At 41.6% G+C, this 20,839-nt stretch overlaps 1 protein-coding gene across 1 annotated transcript in view; it reads right to left on the reverse strand.

Moving 5' to 3' along the window:
- Nucleotides 1-3,478: 3,478 nt before the first annotated feature.
- Nucleotides 3,479-20,839, reverse strand: part of GPR26 (G protein-coupled receptor 26) — a 30,282-nt gene continuing 12,921 nt past the window's right edge. The window contains exons 2-3 of the mRNA XM_066622590.1: nucleotides 13,940-14,053; nucleotides 3,479-3,710 (exon numbers count right to left, since the gene is read on the reverse strand). Of these exons, the coding sequence (XP_066478687.1) occupies nucleotides 3,479-3,710; nucleotides 13,940-14,053 (346 nt within the window). The remainder of the gene's footprint in view (nucleotides 3,711-13,939; nucleotides 14,054-20,839) is intronic.

Here is a 20,839-nt window from a genome sequence, read left to right on the forward strand (position 1 = left end):
GCACCTGAGCAGGCCAACCCATGACACTGCTCCAACTCCATCTTTTTCTTCACTTGTGTTTACCATGATGTATGCAAGGATTTTAAAATTCACAGCATTACCGACAAGGCCTGAGGCTAGGGTTTGTCAATCAGAAGATCATTAATGGATTGATGTAATCATGATAGCAGAGTTTTTTGTTCTGGCACCAAGAGGGGTATATATTTTAATAAATCACACCATAACAAATTATGTAAATGATATGGCCCATATCGCATGGGTTTCTCAAACTAACTAGCATTTTAAGTTGATTACTATCTGGAAATGACAATAGGAAAAATATATTCTGGCCTTGAGATTTTTTTCCCCTATACATCTAATTCAATAGGCAAAACATTTGGCATATACACAGGCCGTCTCATATCAAAATTAGCTTTTGCTGAGCCAAGATGAGTGTTCTTAATAAGCTCCAGAGTCAAAATGATCAATAGAAATACTTCTGTGTGAATCATGGGACAATTGCATTAGGGTCAGATATTTAAAACCATTTAATTATGAAGTCATCTGTTATCTGTAAGTATAACTGAATGAATACCAAAAGCAATAATAAAGCACATGAGATGGAACAGTGATGCCCCAAGTCAGCGGATTAAGCACTGATATAGTTGCCTGAGGACATTCGCTTAAGAAATGCTGTCAACAGAATTATCATCTTTACTAATTTACAATTAGCAGAGCTTATATTTGTTAATGCAATCAATAATTCAATTACATCTGCTAATGAAGTCACAGTTTTTGGACTTCCATTAAAGAGATAAATGCTCTGATATGAATTCAGTTTGGTAGGTTAATATGGATTTGCAAGTGGCCAAAGGTGAAGAAAGCACGCTAGAGCACAGGGGCACCCATATGATTTTCATTCATTTCAGATGAAGAAGCAGATTTATGTGTACATGCAGTCCCCAAATGATGGAAGTCTCGACTTCACATAATTTTGAGTTTACATCAATTTAGGCTCCTTAGGAAAAACCACCTGCATTCACCACTTGTTGCTCAGTAAATCTCACCACTCAGCTTTGCTCTATAAGCTGGGATCATAAATGGGGCAACCTCCACATGAGGAAAAACAAAGTCCTTTGTGCACCACCATTTGCAGAACTCTGAACAGAGCGATGGACTGATGAAGGAAAAGCAATCCAACACTTTTAAAGAATTTTTTTTTTTTAAAGATGCATCAGTTCAGATGGGAGGGGGGTTAGACTCATCTTCAGAAGCATAACATCAGTGCTTATGTGCAGAATTACTGAAGAATACCTTTTAGCAACTTCTTTGTAGTTGAACTTTGGATAACAAAAAATGTTCATTTGTATAACTTAAGACAAAATTATTCTCATTTTTCCTATTCGAGGCAACCCAAGCAAACTCAGGGTATAAAAAGGCAAATAACCAATGAACCTAAGCTCATCAAGCATGGCATCAGAGGGCAGCCAGGTCAGGCACTGGCCATCGGCCCATGTCCAACAGAGGGCCCACCTAGCCTGGTTTATCCCTGAACCCTCAGCACCTGTGACAGTACCCAATGCACCATCAGGGAATGAGGAGGTGGAACACCATGGGGGACCCAGTGGAGGGTTTTGCTGCAGAGCTCCCAGCAACTTGGTGCTGGCACTGAAGTCCCTGATACATTAATGCTTGATAATTCAGTAAGAAATAGAACTAAACCAAAACATCAGAATCAGAAGATAGGAAGGCATTCCTCTCTTACAGATCCCATAGCATTATGTAGGATAGATGTTGTTTGGTAGTTTCAAATTACAGTTCTACAGTATGGTTACATACTCTGGTTTCTCTTCAGATCATATGGTTACAGAAGCTATAAGAGGTAAACACAGGGCATTTTATTTCATGATTTGGTGCAAAGTTCTTGATAAGTATTTGAGATCTGATCCAGCCCTTTCAATATGCATAACATTGGTGCACCTAGTGGTCTGTGTACAGGAGAGCTTCTGATGGGAGAAATGGGTTTTATAATAGGGAAATTACCTTATTGAAGTCATAGCAGACAGGAAGAGGAAGGGGGAAATGTGATCAAATCATCCCCTTTAATTTTACATTTAATCCACCTTTTAGCCAATACCAACATTTCTCCATTTTAAAGAACATTCTGGTCACTGGAAGCAAAACTTTCTAAGTTGTAATTTTTAAAAATGATTGTAGTTTTCACTTTGAAATGTAAATTTTTAATAACAAATGTCATTTTTTAAATTTTCACAGGTTATAATTTTCTGAATTTAAAAATCAAAATAGATTTAAATAATACTGTTCTTTTGGTATCCTTTGCAAACACCGATATCCACTTCTAAGCATTTGATTAAAGTGTCTGTTCTGTACACGAAGCAACCCATCAGGGCTTCATTATCATATAGAAAAAGGATATTAGCTATTGCATTGTGAAGAGCATTACATTCCAGACTGCCAGCAGCCTATACAAGCCAGAGCACTGCAGACATCAGACACCTACAAATTAATGCAACAACAGGTATTTTCACTCTGAAAAATAATTGCAACATGAAAACAACATGGGCAAAACGAGATACGGTTTCTTGGTTTTATGGTATGTGTTACTCTAATACTCAACTGGGGAGGATCCGAAGTGTCCTTCTAAAAAAACAAATACCTTGATTTACTATGCAGGCATACTGTTTTTCCCAACACTTGCATGCACATTATATTATCGAATCCAGAAATTGACCTGTCAACCATTTGCATGGTGGATTACCAAAGGCTCAGTATGTCTGGGGACTGGAAGCACTGAAACAGTGCACCCAGTCCTTGAAATTAGCATCATCTGGATGTGTCCCTTGTGATGTGTGAAAGCAACTGCTCTTCAGTATACATGGGGAAGAGCACCACTTGACAAATGTAAACAGAACCATGCCACGTTGGTAGCTTCTTCCCGTAGAATTTTACAGAGGAAAACAACAGTACAAGCCTGGAGCACTGGGTCAAACACTAACATTACGATCAGACAGGCTTGTGCGTAATTCAATCAGCCAAATGAGGACAGTTCTGGAACCAATCAGGAGTGGTTATATATATGCCTGATCATATAGTTGTCATGGTCAGGTGTTGGCAGATGTTGCTATCACACATCAAAACTGGCATACAGTTTCAAAGATTCTCCAGGGCATTTTTTTAAACATAAACATGTCTTTTCTCATGACCCACACCCAATCACACACTTGAATAAAGACAGGATTTTGCTTTTATGGATACACACATCTCATGAAGGTGGAGATTTTTGGAGTCGAGATTGGTATCAGTACTGAAAGGCAGTTAACTTTGTTACGGATTTCATTGCCTCAGTTGCTGAAGTCTTAAAAGGCAGACTTTGCAAACGATTGTCAGCTGATGATCTCCTAAGGGCACCAGCTACTGTTCCTCCACTTCTCTCCTGTGGTATTAGCCTACATTTAATAAATAGTTCAACCTGGCCTCTTCATTCATTGGCTTGCAAAATATTCCGGCTTTGTGATTCACTTGTGAGGGCTGATGAATTTATTGAACTTCTTTTTAGAATCTTGTTTAATATGTCCTTCCACGTCTTCTTGTACTGGTGTCGTAACAATGAGTACACAAAGGGATCTGAAACGGCTTTGCTATAAGCCAAGCACTTGGAAATGACTCCCCAGTGGGTGTTGATGGGAACTATGGATGACAATTCTACCAGTCTGCCAAAAAAAGAGGAAATAATATTACTGTCAGGTAAACGAGTATAGGAATCTGCTGGATCAGACCTTCAGAATTCTGTGTTTGACAATGGCCATCCAGACACCCAGATGAAATTTATAAGGACACGATGGCTGCAACAGCCCACCCCTTTACTTCTCCCTACCAATTGGCATTCAGAGCTCAACTGCCTTTGAAGTGTTCCACTGCTATTTTGGCAATAGATATATGAATGCAAAAAGGGAGAGCCTACTTGTACTCTTGTACACTGTTACCACCAAAATCCAAATAACCAGCACACATGAAACAAGTGACACTTATTTTGTAACTTCATATGTACTGGGTACACAACTGCATTGAAACTTCAAAACACTGACATTTAACAACTGGTAAAACAAAAATTGGCATTTAGATTGAGATGGTTGTAGCTGTTTTGGTAATGGCGTCTCTCCTTTTTCAAGCCCAAGCAAAGAAATTGACAGCATTGTCAGGTTGGCTGTATTCAATAACCTGAGATTTCTGATCTGGAGCCTGGTGAGGTCACAAGACTGCCAGCCTTGAAAAATGGGGGAAGGGGGCTGAACCTGAGCGTGGTCCAAGACTAACTTTTGTTTTAACGATCAACCAGATGAGAATACACAAAAGATTAGAAAATTAGAAGAAAAGACAACAAAAGATCAATCTAGAATACTGGAGATAGAACAAAACCAATATGATGGAGAGGCAACTTTAATGGAAATTCAGATGGAGAGTGCAGCTTGAGTGGTGAGAATACAAAATGTACCAGAACAGAAAGGGGAAGATACATGACATCTGATTGGTGATTTAATATCAGAGAGGATCAACACGCCAACAGAGGAGATACTCATGGATCTGGATTCAGCGAGAAGAGTGAGCACTTTCTGTCTAAGAAAACATGAACTACCAAGAGAAATCCATGTGAAATTAATCAGAACTTTTTACAGAGATAAATATTGAAGATCTCACAGGAAAAGGAATGGATGGTGGAGGGTAGCAAAGTGAAAATTCTGAGACATGTCCCATGGAGAGTGAGAAAGAAGAGAAAAGAGTATGAAGAGCTAGTAAAATTTTTAAGAGGAAAGCAAATACCATATAGATGGCTTCTCCCAGAAGGTTTGTTTTTTCAATTCCAGTCAGAGATATAATATAAATTCAACAATGAAAGCAGAAAATTTTTGAGAACAGTGATGAAAGGTGAGACGAGAAATGAAGAAAATGAGGAAGAGGAATTGAGAAGAAAAGAGCAAGAAAGTGTAGAAATGGAGCTGGAAGAAAAGAAATCAGATGATTCAGAGACAATTGAGGAATCAGAGAAGGAAGAAACTAGAGGGGCAAGGAGGCACTCACTGATAGCAACAAGAAGAAGACAAAAAGAGAAGGTGAATAGTAAAAAGAAACATGATGGTGAAGGCAGGATGGAGTATTTACTCTGTCAACATAAATGGCTTAAATTCACCTCAAAACTTCCTTCAATTGCAAAAGTTATTTGCTTAATATTATCTTAGATATTATAGATAAAGAAATATTATATAATAAAGATATTATAGATAAAGAAAATGATGTGTACTTAGTTATGATATTAACTGCTATAAGGATTTTATATGCTAGATACTGGAAAGTTATTAAAATTCCAACGAAAGATGAATTAATAGAGAAAATAATGAATGTGGCGGAAATGGATAGGCTTACAAAGACTTTGGATCAACAGCGTAAACTGACACATATACAGCAATGGAGACCATTTTATGTTTGGTTGAAAATGAAGTTGCAGATGTATAAGATAGGGCATTTAGATGAATATATTGTATACATGATATATTATACAAGATATGATATGATATGATAGATAAATGATATTAAGAGGCTAAGCTAGAAGAAGAACAAGATTAGAAGATGTGTATTGATTGGATATATTGATATATGATTGCCTGCATCCTCCAATGGTGTGTTTTGTTTTGTTTTTGTGTGTGTGTGTGTGTGTGTGTGTGTGTGTGCACGCGTGTGTGTGTATTTTGAGTTTGTGTTTGTTATGTGTTTGTTTATATTTGTTGTTTGTTTTTATTTTGGAAAATAAAAAAATAAATTAAAAAAAGACTAACTTTTGCTGTTCATTCACTTGTAAAAATAGAGAAAGCTAGAGAATCAGGGTCATTTGGTGCAACCTGGATATAGGTGTGGCACCATTAATTATGCTTTTAGAATGACTTCTACAAAGAAAATTTTTTAATTTTATTTTAAATTTGGCTGGGCAAGCAGGGCAGCTTCCAACAATTAAACTATACAGAAGATATTATGTTGTAAAAATGATGGCAAGACAACGCAATTTAATTAGAGATTAAAACTTTGCTTAAACTAAAGCATGCTTTGCTTGTCTTCGAAAGGCACACAAGCACAAGTGATGATGAATTTCAGCAATGATATATTGGAGATGACACAGTATAGCTTTTTTCAGGACTAAACACCTGTCTCAAAAGAGGTAGTCATTTAAAATCCTGCTATGAACTATTGCTGAAAATCCCTGTGGATGACCAATTATTTTATTTTTCTATATAAAGGCAAACAGTACTGGTACAATCCTTCCTTGTTTGCTCACTGGAGTGCAAGGGAGTTTGCCAGTTGCTGAACTGACTTGATGCAGTCTGTAGGCAGGGGGACAGTGGAGAGAAAAATAGGACAATGCTGAACTCTATGACTATCAGTCTAGACCAGGGATGTCAAAGTTAGCATTCGTGGTGCCTGCTGAAGGCCGGAAGTGACATTACGCAGAAAGTGACATAATTAAACAGAAGATAGCCAGAAAAAAAGCACTTTGTTCTCACATAGAAACTCATTAACTGCAAATGACAGAAGAGAAAATGTGCAAATCTTGTTAATATTTTCAAGAAATTAGAGAGCCCAATTATCAAACTGGGAGAGCCCAGTTATAATGAGGGTGGATAAATTGCCTCTAGGGGCTGCATGAGGCCAGTGGGCCTTATGTTTGACATCCCTGCTCTAGACCATGCCCTCTGTGTGCATTCAACTTCCGACACGCTGTTATTGTTATTGAAGGGGCAAATCAGATGGACACAAGAACAATGAGTATTTATGAGTATTGCTACCTAAGGGTGGCATTTGAAGGCAATGGGAACTATTGATTTTAAACAAACAATTAGTTCTGTTTTCTTATAATTTGTTTCAGTTCGGCTGTCAGTTTCCAGACAGGATATTCTGTCACATCCAATCAGTGCCACAGTTATGTTTAAGATGTCCATTAAGAAGCATTTCAATCTATTCAAGTCCTTTTGTGGTTTTTCTAAGAAGGCTGTCACAAATATTACAGACAGGAGGATGAGCAGGAGAATTTGGAGAAGAGAACTTAAGGCATTATAATAGAGAAGATATCATTCATATTCAAATACCACTTGAAATACTTGAGTAGTTTAGGTGATTGGTATTCTAATGGAAGTTGATGAAAGCTCACTGCATACCTTGGGAACCAGAATGCAAAGTTGTGCAAATCTTACCTTGTACTGATCAATGAATTATAATTGACTTTTTATAAAAGAATATCAAGTGGGAATTTAAAAGGCCCTTCATTTTTTTAGAACATTTTATTACTACATTTCCTTAAATGTCTTTGCATACTTTACAATAATTTATATTTATATACTATATTTATTTAAATACACTGCAAAAAACTGAGCAGGAGGCAATTAGATGCTAGTGCTGTTCCACAAATGTTTGTGCAAAACCTAACAAAAGACTTCATGAAGCACTGTAACAGTAGATTCTGTAGTAGTTTTCATGATTGTTTTATGTTTCAAAAAGTTGCACAGACTGTTAGGGAAGCTCTAGCCCAGGGGTGCTCACACTTTTTTGGCTCGAGAGCTACGTTGAAACCCAGCAAGGCCCGGAGATCTACCAGAGTTTTTTTACAATGTTCGCGCCATCATAACATATAACATTTATGTGTACAATGTATGTTGGTGTACCTTGAGCCCCACTGAGTATAACAGGACTTACTCCGGAGTAGACATGCCTAGGATCAGGCTCGGGCTGCAGTCCACCCTTCCCTGGGAGCAAGCCCCACTGCCTACCAGGGCCCTGCCCAGGAGCAGCGGCTGCAGTGGGGAGCTGAGAGCGGCGGGCAGGCGAGGAGGGGCCTGGGGGAGGAGGGTGCAGGTAGGCAGGCAGGCAGGCAGGGCGGCCGCTCCTTACCTCCTGGAGCTTGGTGAGGAGCATCTTCCTCTCGGCCGCATTGGACGCCATTGCTGTGGGTCCGGGCTCTGCACCTGGGCTGAGGGCACTGCTCTGAGACTCCCAGGCAGCGGCCGGGTGGGGGCGTCAACCCCCTCGCCTTCTGCTCACATGGAGGAAGGGCTTGCGGATGGGCGTCGCGCTCGCTCGCTCCTGCACCGCACCTTCCTCTCCCCCGCTGCCCTTCGCGGTGTTCCCGCATCCTCCACGCTGGAGCCGCTCCTAGTCGCACCCTTTGGCTGTCACCCTGTTGCGAAGGCCGCGCTGCTTTATGGCTCTGGCGGCACGTGACTGGGGGGTGTGGAGGGAGAGTCCAGAGCCGTTTCCTCGCAGAGGCACCTGAAGGGGGGGTCAGCACTCCACGATCGACTCATTTTGCCTTGCGATCAACCGGTCGATCGCGATCAACTTATTGACCACCCCTGCTCTAGCCCAAGCTGAAGAGCATTTTTGGATTTAGTTTCACTTTTCTTGTTAACAGTCCATCTTACACAATATGTAAAGTGATCCTTCTGTATACGAAAGCCAGCTTCAGCAAGCACAAGGGCATCTTTTAATTCAGTGGACTTTCTGCTTATACCCAGTAAATAATTATAAAGCTTGAATATTTTTTATTTACTTTTTGTATTAATTGTGATGCAACGCAATTGCTTGGCCAACATATTTCTGGGAGCCACACATTATATGTTAAAGAGCCACATGTGTTTCGTGAGCTGAAGTTTGGCCACCCCTGCTATATATTTTTGAATGAATTCGGGAAACTCTGCAAATACAGATATGTTCCTGACTGTCAAGGGACATCCCTCATGCCAGTCAAAACTGATTGAAATGCATGATGGAGACTAGAACTCATACATCCCAACATTCCATCCCATTATTAGCTGACTTTCTCTGTGTAGGAGAGCCAGCTTCTACTAAAGTAAACCATGTCTCTTCATGAGATATACTTCCTATCCTGTTGTGAAGTAAATGCTGGATATTAGATATAAATATCCAATGTTTGGACCCTTTCTAATAATCAGGGTCTCTTGACTGCCATGAGCCATACTGACCCTCTGATTTTAATTATATGTATGGAGTCATCTTGTGACACAGGTTTTCTAGGATTCCAGTATCAGTTCAGAATGTAGAGGAGGGACATTAATGTCTGAATAGGCAGCATAACACTCGGCAGATACTCACCTATAAGTCGACCCCACAGATAAGTCGAGGGCAGGTTTTGATCCAAATGGAATTTTCTTTGACCCTCGGATAAGTCGGGGGTTAAACTTAGGGGGGTGTCTGACTATAGTTTTGTCTGATTTGACCCACGGCCAGATCCTGAAAAATAACCTACCACTAATTGTTACCTAAGAACTGTAGTCTCTAATTTATTAACAACATAGTAAAAGATCCTAAGATACATTTTTATTCTTTTTAAATTCTGGTCTTCACTACCTTTTTGTAAACACTATCAGAGTGTAAACAACATACCAATAAAACAGTCGTTCCCAACCTGGTATTCATGTACTCCCAACAGGACCTTTAGGGGTACTTGAAAAAGAATGGAATAATGGCAGAAAAAGGCAGGTCATGCTCCAGAATGCCTTGCAAGGGAAGGACCAGCAAGGCAGGAAGGGATGTAGCTAGTTGGCTGTGAAAGCCCCACCAATAGCTAGTTTTTGGTCATCAATTCATCTATGAACCAATGATTGAAAACCAGCGTAGTAAAAAAAGCTGAAACATAATATGGAAAGTGATCAATCATCCAGAATTTCTCAGCACACTTCTGGTGCAAAACAGTGCAAAGGCAGAGTCTTCTGTTCTTCAAACAGATGAAAAGAGAAGGTATGTGATGAATACATGAAGTCTGGGCTTTCATAGAGCGGAGATGAGGGCTTGTATTATTAATTACAAACATTTTGCTAATATGAAGGGTACAATTTATGGAAATTCAACTTGCAATTTTGTGTTTATGTGGAGTGTGCAATTCAATTCACAGCAGAGAGATGAGATATTTGCAACCCTTTTTACTCAGAAGTAGACCCACTGCTTTCCATGGGTGTTATTCTTAAGTAATGGTGCACTGAATTGTAGCCTGGAAGAAGGATCCCATCCTGGTGTTTCAAAAAACAGACCTGCTTTGCAAGCATTTGCAAAGCAGAACCAAGAAGCAGCAGAAGGAAGGAGAATAAAAGGTTGACTTTGGCTGGAATGTCCCAGTAAAATTACTATAGCAACTAACGGGGTGCCTACCTGAGCTTAGCTGAGAGGAGTAGAGAAATGAAACTGTTCAGAGTTGAAAGGCTCTGCCCTCTGATTGACCCGGAGATAAGTCAAAGTGAGAATTGGAGCTTGATACTTGGCAAAAATTTCACGTGCTATACGTGAGTATCTTTAAATACTTTCTGAGTACTTTCTGTCAGTCACAAAAGTGACATACTAGAGTGCGCAGGCTGAAAGCAGCAAGCGACCAGCTGTGAGTAGTGAAAGACACCCTGGCTCACTGCCCCAGGTAGAACTGGGCAGGAGGCGGGAGCGATGCAGGGAGGGATGGAAGAGGGTGGGGGTGGGCAGAATGGGGAGGTGATGGGGCAGGAGAGAGAATAGATCAGGACAAGAAAGGGGTGGGTTCAGCAGAAGCGGTTCCACCAAATCCTCACTCTCTTCCTGGGCTCTATCTACCTTCATGGGTCAACATGAACTTTAGCCAGTGATATCTCTGGCTCAGGTCTGAGTAGACCCATCAGACCAGCAGGGGCCTTCCACAGGGCAAGGGAACAATTGTTCCATTGCCTTGATGAGGTTTCCGTGATGTTTCCAAAACTCCTGTCAGGAGCATCACTGTGTGGGTAGTTAGGAAGGATTGGGCTATATTTGCTCTCTGAAATTTCAGGTCAGCGAGTGACAATGGCTTACATTATGCCATGTAGACTACAGAGAACTTCCCAACAAACCGGGATCCTTCTACTGCAATGTTTTTTGCCCATGACTGCAAACACAGTAATCCCCTGATTCTGTTGTGATGGAACAAACCTGGAAAATCTCCTTCCAACCTATACCTTCACTAGTGTGAAAGAGTCGATTATATATGCTCAATTCCAACAATGTCATCAATGAGAGTTAAATGTGCTTTCCTGAGCACAGCACAGGATTATGCCAGATATCCAGTGACTTTTTAAAGCCAAAACCTCAGTGAGTTACTGGCAAGTAGTTACTGGCGATTCTTCTGCCTCCTGGCACCCCTTCTGAAAGCACCCAACTACTTCTACGTGGCTGCTTTGCCAGCTCCTAGGGTTATGTTCTCACAGTTGGTGTCAGGCTCCTTGGATCTGTTTCTAGTACTCAGTATCAAGACATAAATCTACTTTCATTAAGGATAGTCCTTCCTTCCTGCCTCCCTCTTTCACCCTACCAATTCCTTCTTTCCTTCCCCATACAGGGGACTTAAGATAGATTGTACCACTTGCTGTGAAAATAAATCTTCTTCTTCCGCCTGGCCCCACAAAGTTTTTGACTGGAGCTGATTGTTCTAAGTTCTTTTCAGTCTCTCTAGGCATTCACTCTTGTACCTTTTAAATTTCAACATTCTCTATACAGCAAATGGAATGTTCTAAGTAATGGAAGGGAGTGAGTCATGACTGTGCAGCTTTTTATTGTTTTAGAGGGGGAATTGCACCCCTACCTAAAGGGTTTTTCAACAAAGTTTGCAAAACTCTGCAAAGGCACCCCTTTTTGTTTGAGAGTGGTCCTGTTTTGGCTACATACCCATCAGTGCCATGCCTTTTAAAATTCATTAGAAGATACAGCATTGTATAAAGTTAGCCACACAAAAAACGACATCTATTTTACTTTTACATATTACTTACTACATACGTTACTTCCACTGATCAGCCACAGTCTTCTAAAAATAGTCGCAACAATGAGGATAAGTAGGCTTGCACAACAACAATAGTAGGCGCTGATTGTACAGGGAGAGAGTTAAGTATATGCTCAATTCAACTGATGAAAACAATGAGAGTGAAATATGTTTGAGTTTATTTGGCTGTATAGTATCCATTATGTGTGCTTCTTATAAGCACTTCAGTGTACAGGCCAACATATATGCAGGAGAAGATAGGTAAGCAACAAGCTTCTCATCTTGATGATGACCCAAAAATGAACAGCATTAGGGCACTAACATCCCTCCCAGCTGTTTCAAGCTTCATGAGTGCCAAGTGCTCATTTTTTCCATGAACCTTGTTTGTTAAAAATAAATCCACACATTCCAAGTGTTCAGAATAGCTAACATAACCTTTCAGATTGGTCCCTCTTACGCGGCTTCTGAAGCACAGTAATCACCACTTCAATAATTCATTTCCACTGGAACAATTCTGAGTGATGTTTTTGAACAAAGCTGTTTCTTTTGGTTTGTTCTTTCCAGCAACGGATCATAGTAACAGTGCTGGGATTTGGTGACCCCCCCCCCCCCCCGATACTGGATGCAGAGTGTTCTTAATTATTCAACCAATAATCTCAAAATATTTATTTGGGGTGCGTGTGTTTGTTTGTTTTTTACTGTTCCAAATGAACATTTTTATGCATCTTTTAGCACTTCTTAATCAGTGGCAAGTTAGGTACTAAATAATCAAAAATTATCCACTCGTCCATACATGAGAAGATTGATTGCGTAGTTCAACATCTGTGTATCTGATGTGTATCTGAAGACTAACATCTTTTATACATCTCTTAGTTTTTTTTACAGGCGTGATTCCTCTTTGAACTGCTGTTTTTATGCTCTTTTTATTCTGACTTTTATCTGATTACTGTTTTTATGGTTTCTCTTAATGTGTTTTTAATATGTTTTTATCTGTTAAATTATGTTTTAATCTGTTTTTTTTTAATATGTTGTAAGCCGCCCTGGGTCCCTTTGGGGAGAAGGGCGGGATAAAAATAAAGTTTATTATTATTATTATTATTATTATTATTATTATTATTATTATCTGAGGGAGGCTGGTAACAAGCTTCAAAGGCTTTTTGAAGATAGTCAAGAGTAAATTGCTCAACAGCTATGTATTTTTAAATAATTTTTTCCCTGAAATTTATGATAATAATCAGATACGTAAGTACTCCTGAAGAATATTTCACGTGTGATTTGAAATAGGAGAGGATTCCCTTGTGCCAAATGTTGGCAGCTTCTTCAACCACAAACTTCCCATGAGCTTGGAACTTGAGTATGCATTAATTTAAAGTAACCAATATCTGTCCTAGAGTCTTATGAGGCAGACAGCACACTCATTCAAGTGTGTGCTCACTGCTCCACAAGCCCCCTCAGGTCCATTGAATGGGAGAAAGAGGAAGTGGGGCTGAAAGAGGAAGTGGGGGAACTGCCAATTCTGCCCTCAACCTCTGTGTATTTGCAGATGGTCTGAAAGGGGGGGGGGAGTCAGTGCACAATCAACTGTATGAAAGTTGATTGCAAATCATGCAAATCGGAACCACGACTAACCATGACTGCCTGGAAAACCTACACACATGCACGTACGAGATGGACAGTCCCCCTCCCATCTGAACATAGCTAAATCTTCTGAGGTCAAGAGCACAGTGAGTCAGTAACAGAACATGGAACCAGAGTGTGGAGTTCTGTTTTTCCCTCTGCACTTACACTGAATTTTTGCATATGTGTCGAGGATAGGGGCTAACTTGTGAAGAGGGCACTTCTTGAATGACAACCTCATTGCAGTCTCCTAAGCCCTAATCAAGGACCATCTTGCTGGAATATGCCATTTGATTCCTTTCATTAGCAAATAAATTGCTCTGGTGGGGAAACACAAAAAATGAATAGCAGGAATGGCAGTGTTTCCCCCCCCCCCCATCACATTGAAAAGCCTTGAAAACTATGTTGATAATTGGACAACTGATGATTGCTATCAGTTTTGTTGATGCAACTCACAGCAGTGCCCTGCTCTCATTTTGTTTAGATGGGTTTGAAAAAAGTCACTTTAAATCTTACCTTGTGATTACATATGGTGCAAAACAAAGGATAAAAGTGCCAATAAAGGTACTGATCTTCTTGGTGGCCCGCTGCCTTCGCCTCTTCTGTTCTTCTAGACATCGCTCTCTTACACTGTGTAGCATTTGACATAAACAAGAGAGACAATTTAAATTCCAAAGAACATTTCATCACTTTGCAGCTCCAATGATATATTTTCTAATAGGTATTTGATTCATGTAGAATGCTGTTAGAGTAATGTTAGTTTAGCAGCCCAATCCTAAGCTGTGCTAGCGCAGCCAGGTCGCATGGACTGCACTGCATCCAATGCAGCTTAGGAGCAGGCTAGAGGTCTCTTTGGGGTAAGGGGATTTTTCCCCCTTACCCCATGTCAAGCCCCAGCCAAGCCTATGGGGTGGATCCTCACCAGCTGGCGCAAATCCAGGAAGCCTAGTGTAATGCTGGGTGGGCCAGGAGGAGGGTTAGGATATGGTGGATAACACAGCAGAACACAGCCATTTTGGGGCCCCTGCTGTCACAGCCAGCTACTTCAGGAAGCAAAGGTAAGGTGGCGGTGGGGTGTGGGGTAAATGTGGCAGGGAAGGGGGGAGTTTTTGGGTGGCAAGGGAGCAGATAGGAGGCAGTACAGGGGAGGGAGTGCTTGGATGCCAGTGGCACTGACATGCACCGGCATCCTAACTCCGTTTCCTACTGTCCTAGGACTTGTGCCAGCAAAATTTCTGATCGGGGCAGTGGAGGCTTCCCCCAAGGTAAGGGAACAAATGTTCCTCTGCCTTGAGGAAGCCTCCAGACTACTCCACATTGCAGGATACAGTTCATGTCCTGCTGGTGCAGCTGCATCAGCAGGGGAGGGGGAGGATTTAGTTAGGATAGAGCTGTTATTTAGAAAATATTTTGAGAAATGGAATTTTTTTTTAACACAAGGTGATGGTTTCTGATTTCATGTTATCAAATTGTAGTCTTACAGTAACCAGTCCTCTAAGACAATTTGGTATAAGATGGCAAAGCCCATGTGAGCAACTATTGAGCAAGGCACGCATGGCCCAAGATTTTATTGCATCTAAGGTGAGGTGCCAAAAACTGCTGTCCCATTATCAAGCAATGTACAATGCCAAATGCTGACACCCTACCCAGTAGACAGAACCATCACCACTTCTCCTCTTGCACTCATTGGATTTGAAAGAGAAACAGGAACAGGAAGACTGGAAGATGGAGGAGTGGAGAGTGATGGACTAGAGCAGTGGTTCTCAAACTTTAAGTCTCTGGAGATGTTTACACTCCTAAACAGAGTCTTGGGAAGCCCCACCAGCACATGCACAGAGTCTTCGGGAGCCCCAGAGCACTGGCGTATGCATGGAGAGGAGCAACATTGAGCAGATTGCTACCACTTATGGTGTGCTCATGGAGCACTTAAGAAGTCTCAGGGAGCCCCAGAGCTCCTAGGAGTACACTTTGAGAATGGCTGAACGAGAGCATTAACTGGAAGGCACTCTAGCCGACAAGCTGTGCTCTCTTTCCCTTCCTCTCCTGTTCCATTCCCATTCCTTTTCCAATCCAGTTAGTGTGGATGGAGCATTGGAGCAATGGCAGTGGCAGGTGGTGCTGGTGATGCCCACCTGCCAGCTCACTACTTGAGACAACCATCTCATTTGCCTCATGGATGCGCTAGCTCTGAGTGAAGGTTTAATTAAGAACATGCATGCAAAGACTTGGAAATGCAAGTCTCCTGACACTCAGACATTTCCAGTTAAGTGAGCAAATGGTCTAGGAAGAATTAATCCACACAAGAGTTGTGTTAGATGTGGTATAACAAAACTTTAGAATCTAAAAGAGAAGTATCCAATTCTAGCAACATCTAACACCTTCCAGGCTTTAAATGTTTTCTAAATCGAATGAGGCTCAGTGCTGGAGGTGTGGGAAGCATATTTTGTGGTCTGCCAAAATCTTGACAACACCCAATTTCGTAGTCCCAGACAGGCTGCAAAAACTGCAAGCTTATTCAGCTCCTATTGAGAAGTTGTGCATGGCTGGTAGGCTGTGATCAGACTGCTGGTTTATAATTGGTGCAGACTAGCTAGGAGGTGGGAATTCACCTTAAGTGGAACATAATACTGTATATAAAAATGTTCATATATATTGTGTCATTCAAACGAACTGGTTTACAGTCCTTTTTAATCTGTTATCTAGTTAAGTAATTGCAAAATAAATAATCCTGTACAGTAAGGATTACTGTACCTGGGATTACAGTAAGGATTACTATTACCTGGGAGTAAGTTCTATTGAATGCAATGGAACTTATTTCTGAGTAGACATGCCTAGGATTCTGCTGAAAATTATCCCAATTTCTGCCTTTTCTCTTTGGAATTTTCTGCTTTGCAAAGCCATGCAAATTCAATAAGCCAAACCACACTAAAAATTGTGTGTTATTACTCAGGTCCCTGTTGTTGTTGCTCTTGGTGTAGAAATACTGAATATACATGGCATGAAATTGGCCTGAGGTGGTCCAGGGTTGAGCCAATTCTGCTCTGTTTTTCAGCCATGTGAAAAGCCATTAGGATCTTAAAATAGCCATGATGTCCTGGCAAAACACTACGCTGAAATCAGTGCTATTTCTGTACACAGACACTAGAAAAATAGCTAGAGAGAAGCAAGCCCTTTAGTTCAGGTTGCTTTTGACATTTAAATACATTAAAATCGACTTCCATTTAAAGCCCACACAGTCACACATATTCCCTCTATGTGCAATGTTGTAATGGATTGCCACTTGTAAGCTGCTCCGTTCAGAATTTGATCCCAGTTTGAATCGGGGGGGGGGGGGGGGAATGAAGGAGGCTTGCAGGCAGGCAGTGGATAATTGTATAGGATGGTGCCATGCGTACGACTAATATCTTATGCCTCAGCAAGGCTATCCACACTCTGCATGTGCTATGAGAAGAAGCATGGGTAAGTTATGCTCACTGTTCCTAAACTAGCCTCAGTGCAACAGATCATTTAACTGATTTCTCTCATTAACAGTGGGCTGGTTTGGGCCATATTTATACTACCCAACTGGCCTCACCGGTACGTGTGTTCATGCTGCATGCACATCCTGACTACCTCCCCTCACTATGTTGTTAACTTCTATAATCAAGAGGGAGAATTATTTGTCCAAACTGCCAGTGGCGATCCTGCCCTGGTGCCCCCTCACTAGCTGGGCTGCCCTCCCTCCCGGTCCCGCCCACTGCCTTCCTTCCAGAGGCCCTTCCATGTGCGGCCTCCCTGACCCTCTGAAGGTCTTGTAAGGCCCATATTTTGAGTGCCAACATGACTTTTTTTTCCCTAAAGAAATCACAAGCTCTGTTTCATGCACAAACCTTGTTTCATTTACAAAATTATTAAAAAATATTGTACAAATTGTATTGTATAAAATTACCTTTAGGCTATGTGTAAACTTTAGGTAAAATTTGGGTAAAATTACCTTTAGGTAACAAAAAATGAACTTTGCATTTAGACTTGGACTCCATCCCCAAGACCTCTCATTATATATATATATATATATATATATATATATATATATATATATATATATATATATATATATATATATATATATATGCATGCAAGTATTCTGAAATATGGAAAAATCCAATATCTAAAACACTTGTCCCAAGCACTTCAGATAAAGGATGCCCAACCTGTACAAGAATCTCTTTTTCAACCCTTTGAATGACATACTTCACAAAAGAGATATATGGAAAGGCAAATACAATTTCTTACAAGGTCTAGAATAGGTATAAATGCTATCACCTATTAGACCAACATGCCAGCAGACAGAAAAGCAATAAAACAAGTGTTCCTGATGCACCCAGATTTTTTTTAGGCATAAAATAATTAGAACAAGAGAAAGAGTGTGTCAGGCGGGTCACTTGGTTAACAGTAGCTCACGGAAAACCCAAACAAATGATTTTAGTTCGAGAAGAAGGCTTAGAAGTTTAGCCTCATTTAGGCTCGATGTCCTGTTGTTTGGATTGGCTAGACAGAGCATATCATCATATTATGCTTGACATTGCATCCTTCTGCCCACTCAAGCATTGCAGATGCCATGTTTTGGCAGCAAACAGCAACATCGCAAATAAAGAAAAACATTAATTAGGTATTCAAGTCCTTACAGGTGCTCTGCTTGTAAGGGCAAATGAAACATTAAGGAGTAGTGGAATTGGTTTGAACATTTTTTTATTTTGCTCAGAAAACGTATTTCTTTCTGGAGCCAAAAAAACTCTCTTCCATCTCTGTTAAAAACATTGTTTGCCTTTACCCTACAACATGAACCTCTTTAAATAATTGCTGGTTCACCTCAATGCATGTATTAGGGGTTGTCATTCTACTTACATTACAAGACAGTTGGACAGTTTACCCCTTAATTGGTTAAGAACACTGGCCCAGTTATACAGAGCGGGGCCAGGATGTACATGCACCATAACTGCACATGTCTTTAATTCTGAAGGGTTGGACAGACAGGTCTGAACTGATCCTTTTTTAGTTGGTTCTTCTTGGTCTCTGAAAGTTTCTTTGCCAGACCATATCTAAATACCAATGGCGTCACTAGGATTCACGTCACCCCGTGTGGGAGGCCAGCGCATCACCCCATGCAGTGGGAGGGGCAATGCCCCGGTGGTGGGCATGGTGATGCCCCACTGGTTTTTTGGCTGTACCTTTTGTTAGAACACATATTTCACTGTGGTTTGTTTCATTGTATTCTGCATGAAATTACACGTTGATTGATATATAACATGATGGTCTTATTCCTCCAAGTTCTGATTTTAGTGATTTTGAAAACATGCAGAGTCACCGCCGGTCAACTTACTAACTCCTTATTACAGCAGTTCTCAAACTTTTAGCACTGGGACCCACTTTTTAGAATGACAATCTGTCCACGACCCATTGGAAGTGAAGTCATGGCCAGAAGTGACATCATCAAGCAAATTAAAATAAATAATTATAAATAATTAAATTAAAAGAAAAGAAATAATTAAATAAGGGGGAGCCAGTCCTGTTCCACCAAGTGAATCTACTCTGAAGTAAGTCCTATTGTGGTCAATGGGGCTTACTCTCAGGAAAGTGTGGGTAGAATTGCAGCCTGTGAACCCAATCCTATGCATGTCTACTCTGAAGTAAGTCCCATAGTGGTCAATGGAGCTTACTGTGTAGCCTGCCTGTAATAACAACCCCCAAAAATTATCAGTGAGATTTCCAGCCCTCCCAGTGCCCAGTTGAAAGTTCTTCTATTTCAAGCATATCAAGATAAAGACCCACCTGGCTTTGCAAGTGCAAAATAGAAAACATGCCCCTTTCCAGTTAAAGCCTCTTTTTTGTCCTTTTTAGTGGGGGGGGGGGGCTGCCTTCTGGAGCATTTGTTGCACTCCAGCTCTATCAGATCAGGACCATTCTGGTGTTCTCATATTCCCCTTTGCCTGGCCTGACCAGCAGCCAAGGCAAATCTGCCTACTCATGAGTAAACGTGTCTGTGAGGCTGCTTTGCTTTCATAGGCTTCAATAGACTCACAGCTGGGAGGGAGGGATCTCCTTCTTGGGTGTTTTTTTTTTGGCTGCATTCATTGGATCGGGACCATTCTGGTGTCCTTGGATTCCTCTCAGCCTGCCCTTTTCATCGGACTATGGCAAGTATGCCTACTCACGAGTAAACGCACGATACGGCTCACTTTCACTTTCCATAGTGCTCAATGCATTTTTTCTGTCTGGTTTTTTGGCCATAACTTTTGAAGGAAAGGGGCTATTTCACTCTGGTTTTTTGCATTGCATTCTGCTGGACATTCCACATCCAGCAGTGTATTGCACTCGTTTTCAAACTCTCATGGAGAGTTTGAGCTACTGTAAGTGCTTGCAGGGGTGGGGGGAAGGCAGCAGGTGCGGGTGGAAGGATCGTGCTGCTCAGGCGGCTGCAGGGGCTTGGGTGCACTTACCCAAGCCTCCTGCAGCCTCCCTGGAGTACAGGGAGCCTGGTGCAACCTTTGGCAAGGCTCCCCGCAGCAGTGAAAGTAAAAGCAGAGCGATCGCACCCTGCCTCTGCTAAAGCGGCTGCCTCCTCCCTGCCTCCAGGCTGCCCCCACCCCTTAAGGGGGCAGAGGCCAGGGCCCACAGGCTGGGGCATCACAACGCCCCAGTTTGAAAAGTCCTGGTGTATGGCATGACAGGGTTGCTCCTAAGGCTGCAATTTTAGCACGCCATCCCCCAGGGCGCATCACCCCACAGCGCGTCACCCAGTGCGGCCCACATCCCCTGCACCCTCCTAGCGATGCCACTGCTAAATACCATATCACTCTACACCAGCAGTTCCCAAACTTACTGGTGTCATAGTGCCTCTCACAGCCTCTTCTTCCCAGCTCAGCCAGGTGCTGCCATTTTGAATCTCAGAAAATCTTATGAGATCCAAGATGGTGGCACCCAAATCTTGCAAGATCCAAGATGGCAGCACTCAGGAAAGCCTGTAGGAGGGGTGATCAGGCACCCCTAAGGCCCCTTTGAGTGCACTACAGCACCCTAAGGCACTGCAGCACACAGTGTGGGAATATTTGATTCTGAGTCAGCAGCTTCCTTTTACAGGTTGAGTCTCATTATTCACGAGGGTTCCCTTCCAAGCACTCCACGGCTTTTTCCGTGTCAAAAAACAAACTACAGCAAATCAATTTAAAAAACAAAGTCTCTTTGTTCTGGTGATTTAAAAACAGCCTTGATGACCTTTGTAATGCTCACAATCGGTGTCTCTCCAGGCACTTAAGTTTCACTAGGAGGCAGCAATACCTCCCTTCATCAGGAGCCCCAGCAAGGGGGAAAGAATGGAGAAGGTGATAATCCCTGCCATTTAGCCTTAGTTCATGTGCTCAGGGGGAAGGGAAGAGTGAA

The sequence above is a fragment of the Tiliqua scincoides genome, chromosome 3, assembly GCF_035046505.1.
Source record: "Tiliqua scincoides isolate rTilSci1 chromosome 3, rTilSci1.hap2, whole genome shotgun sequence".
NCBI classification, from domain to species: domain Eukaryota; kingdom Metazoa; phylum Chordata; class Lepidosauria; order Squamata; family Scincidae; genus Tiliqua; species Tiliqua scincoides.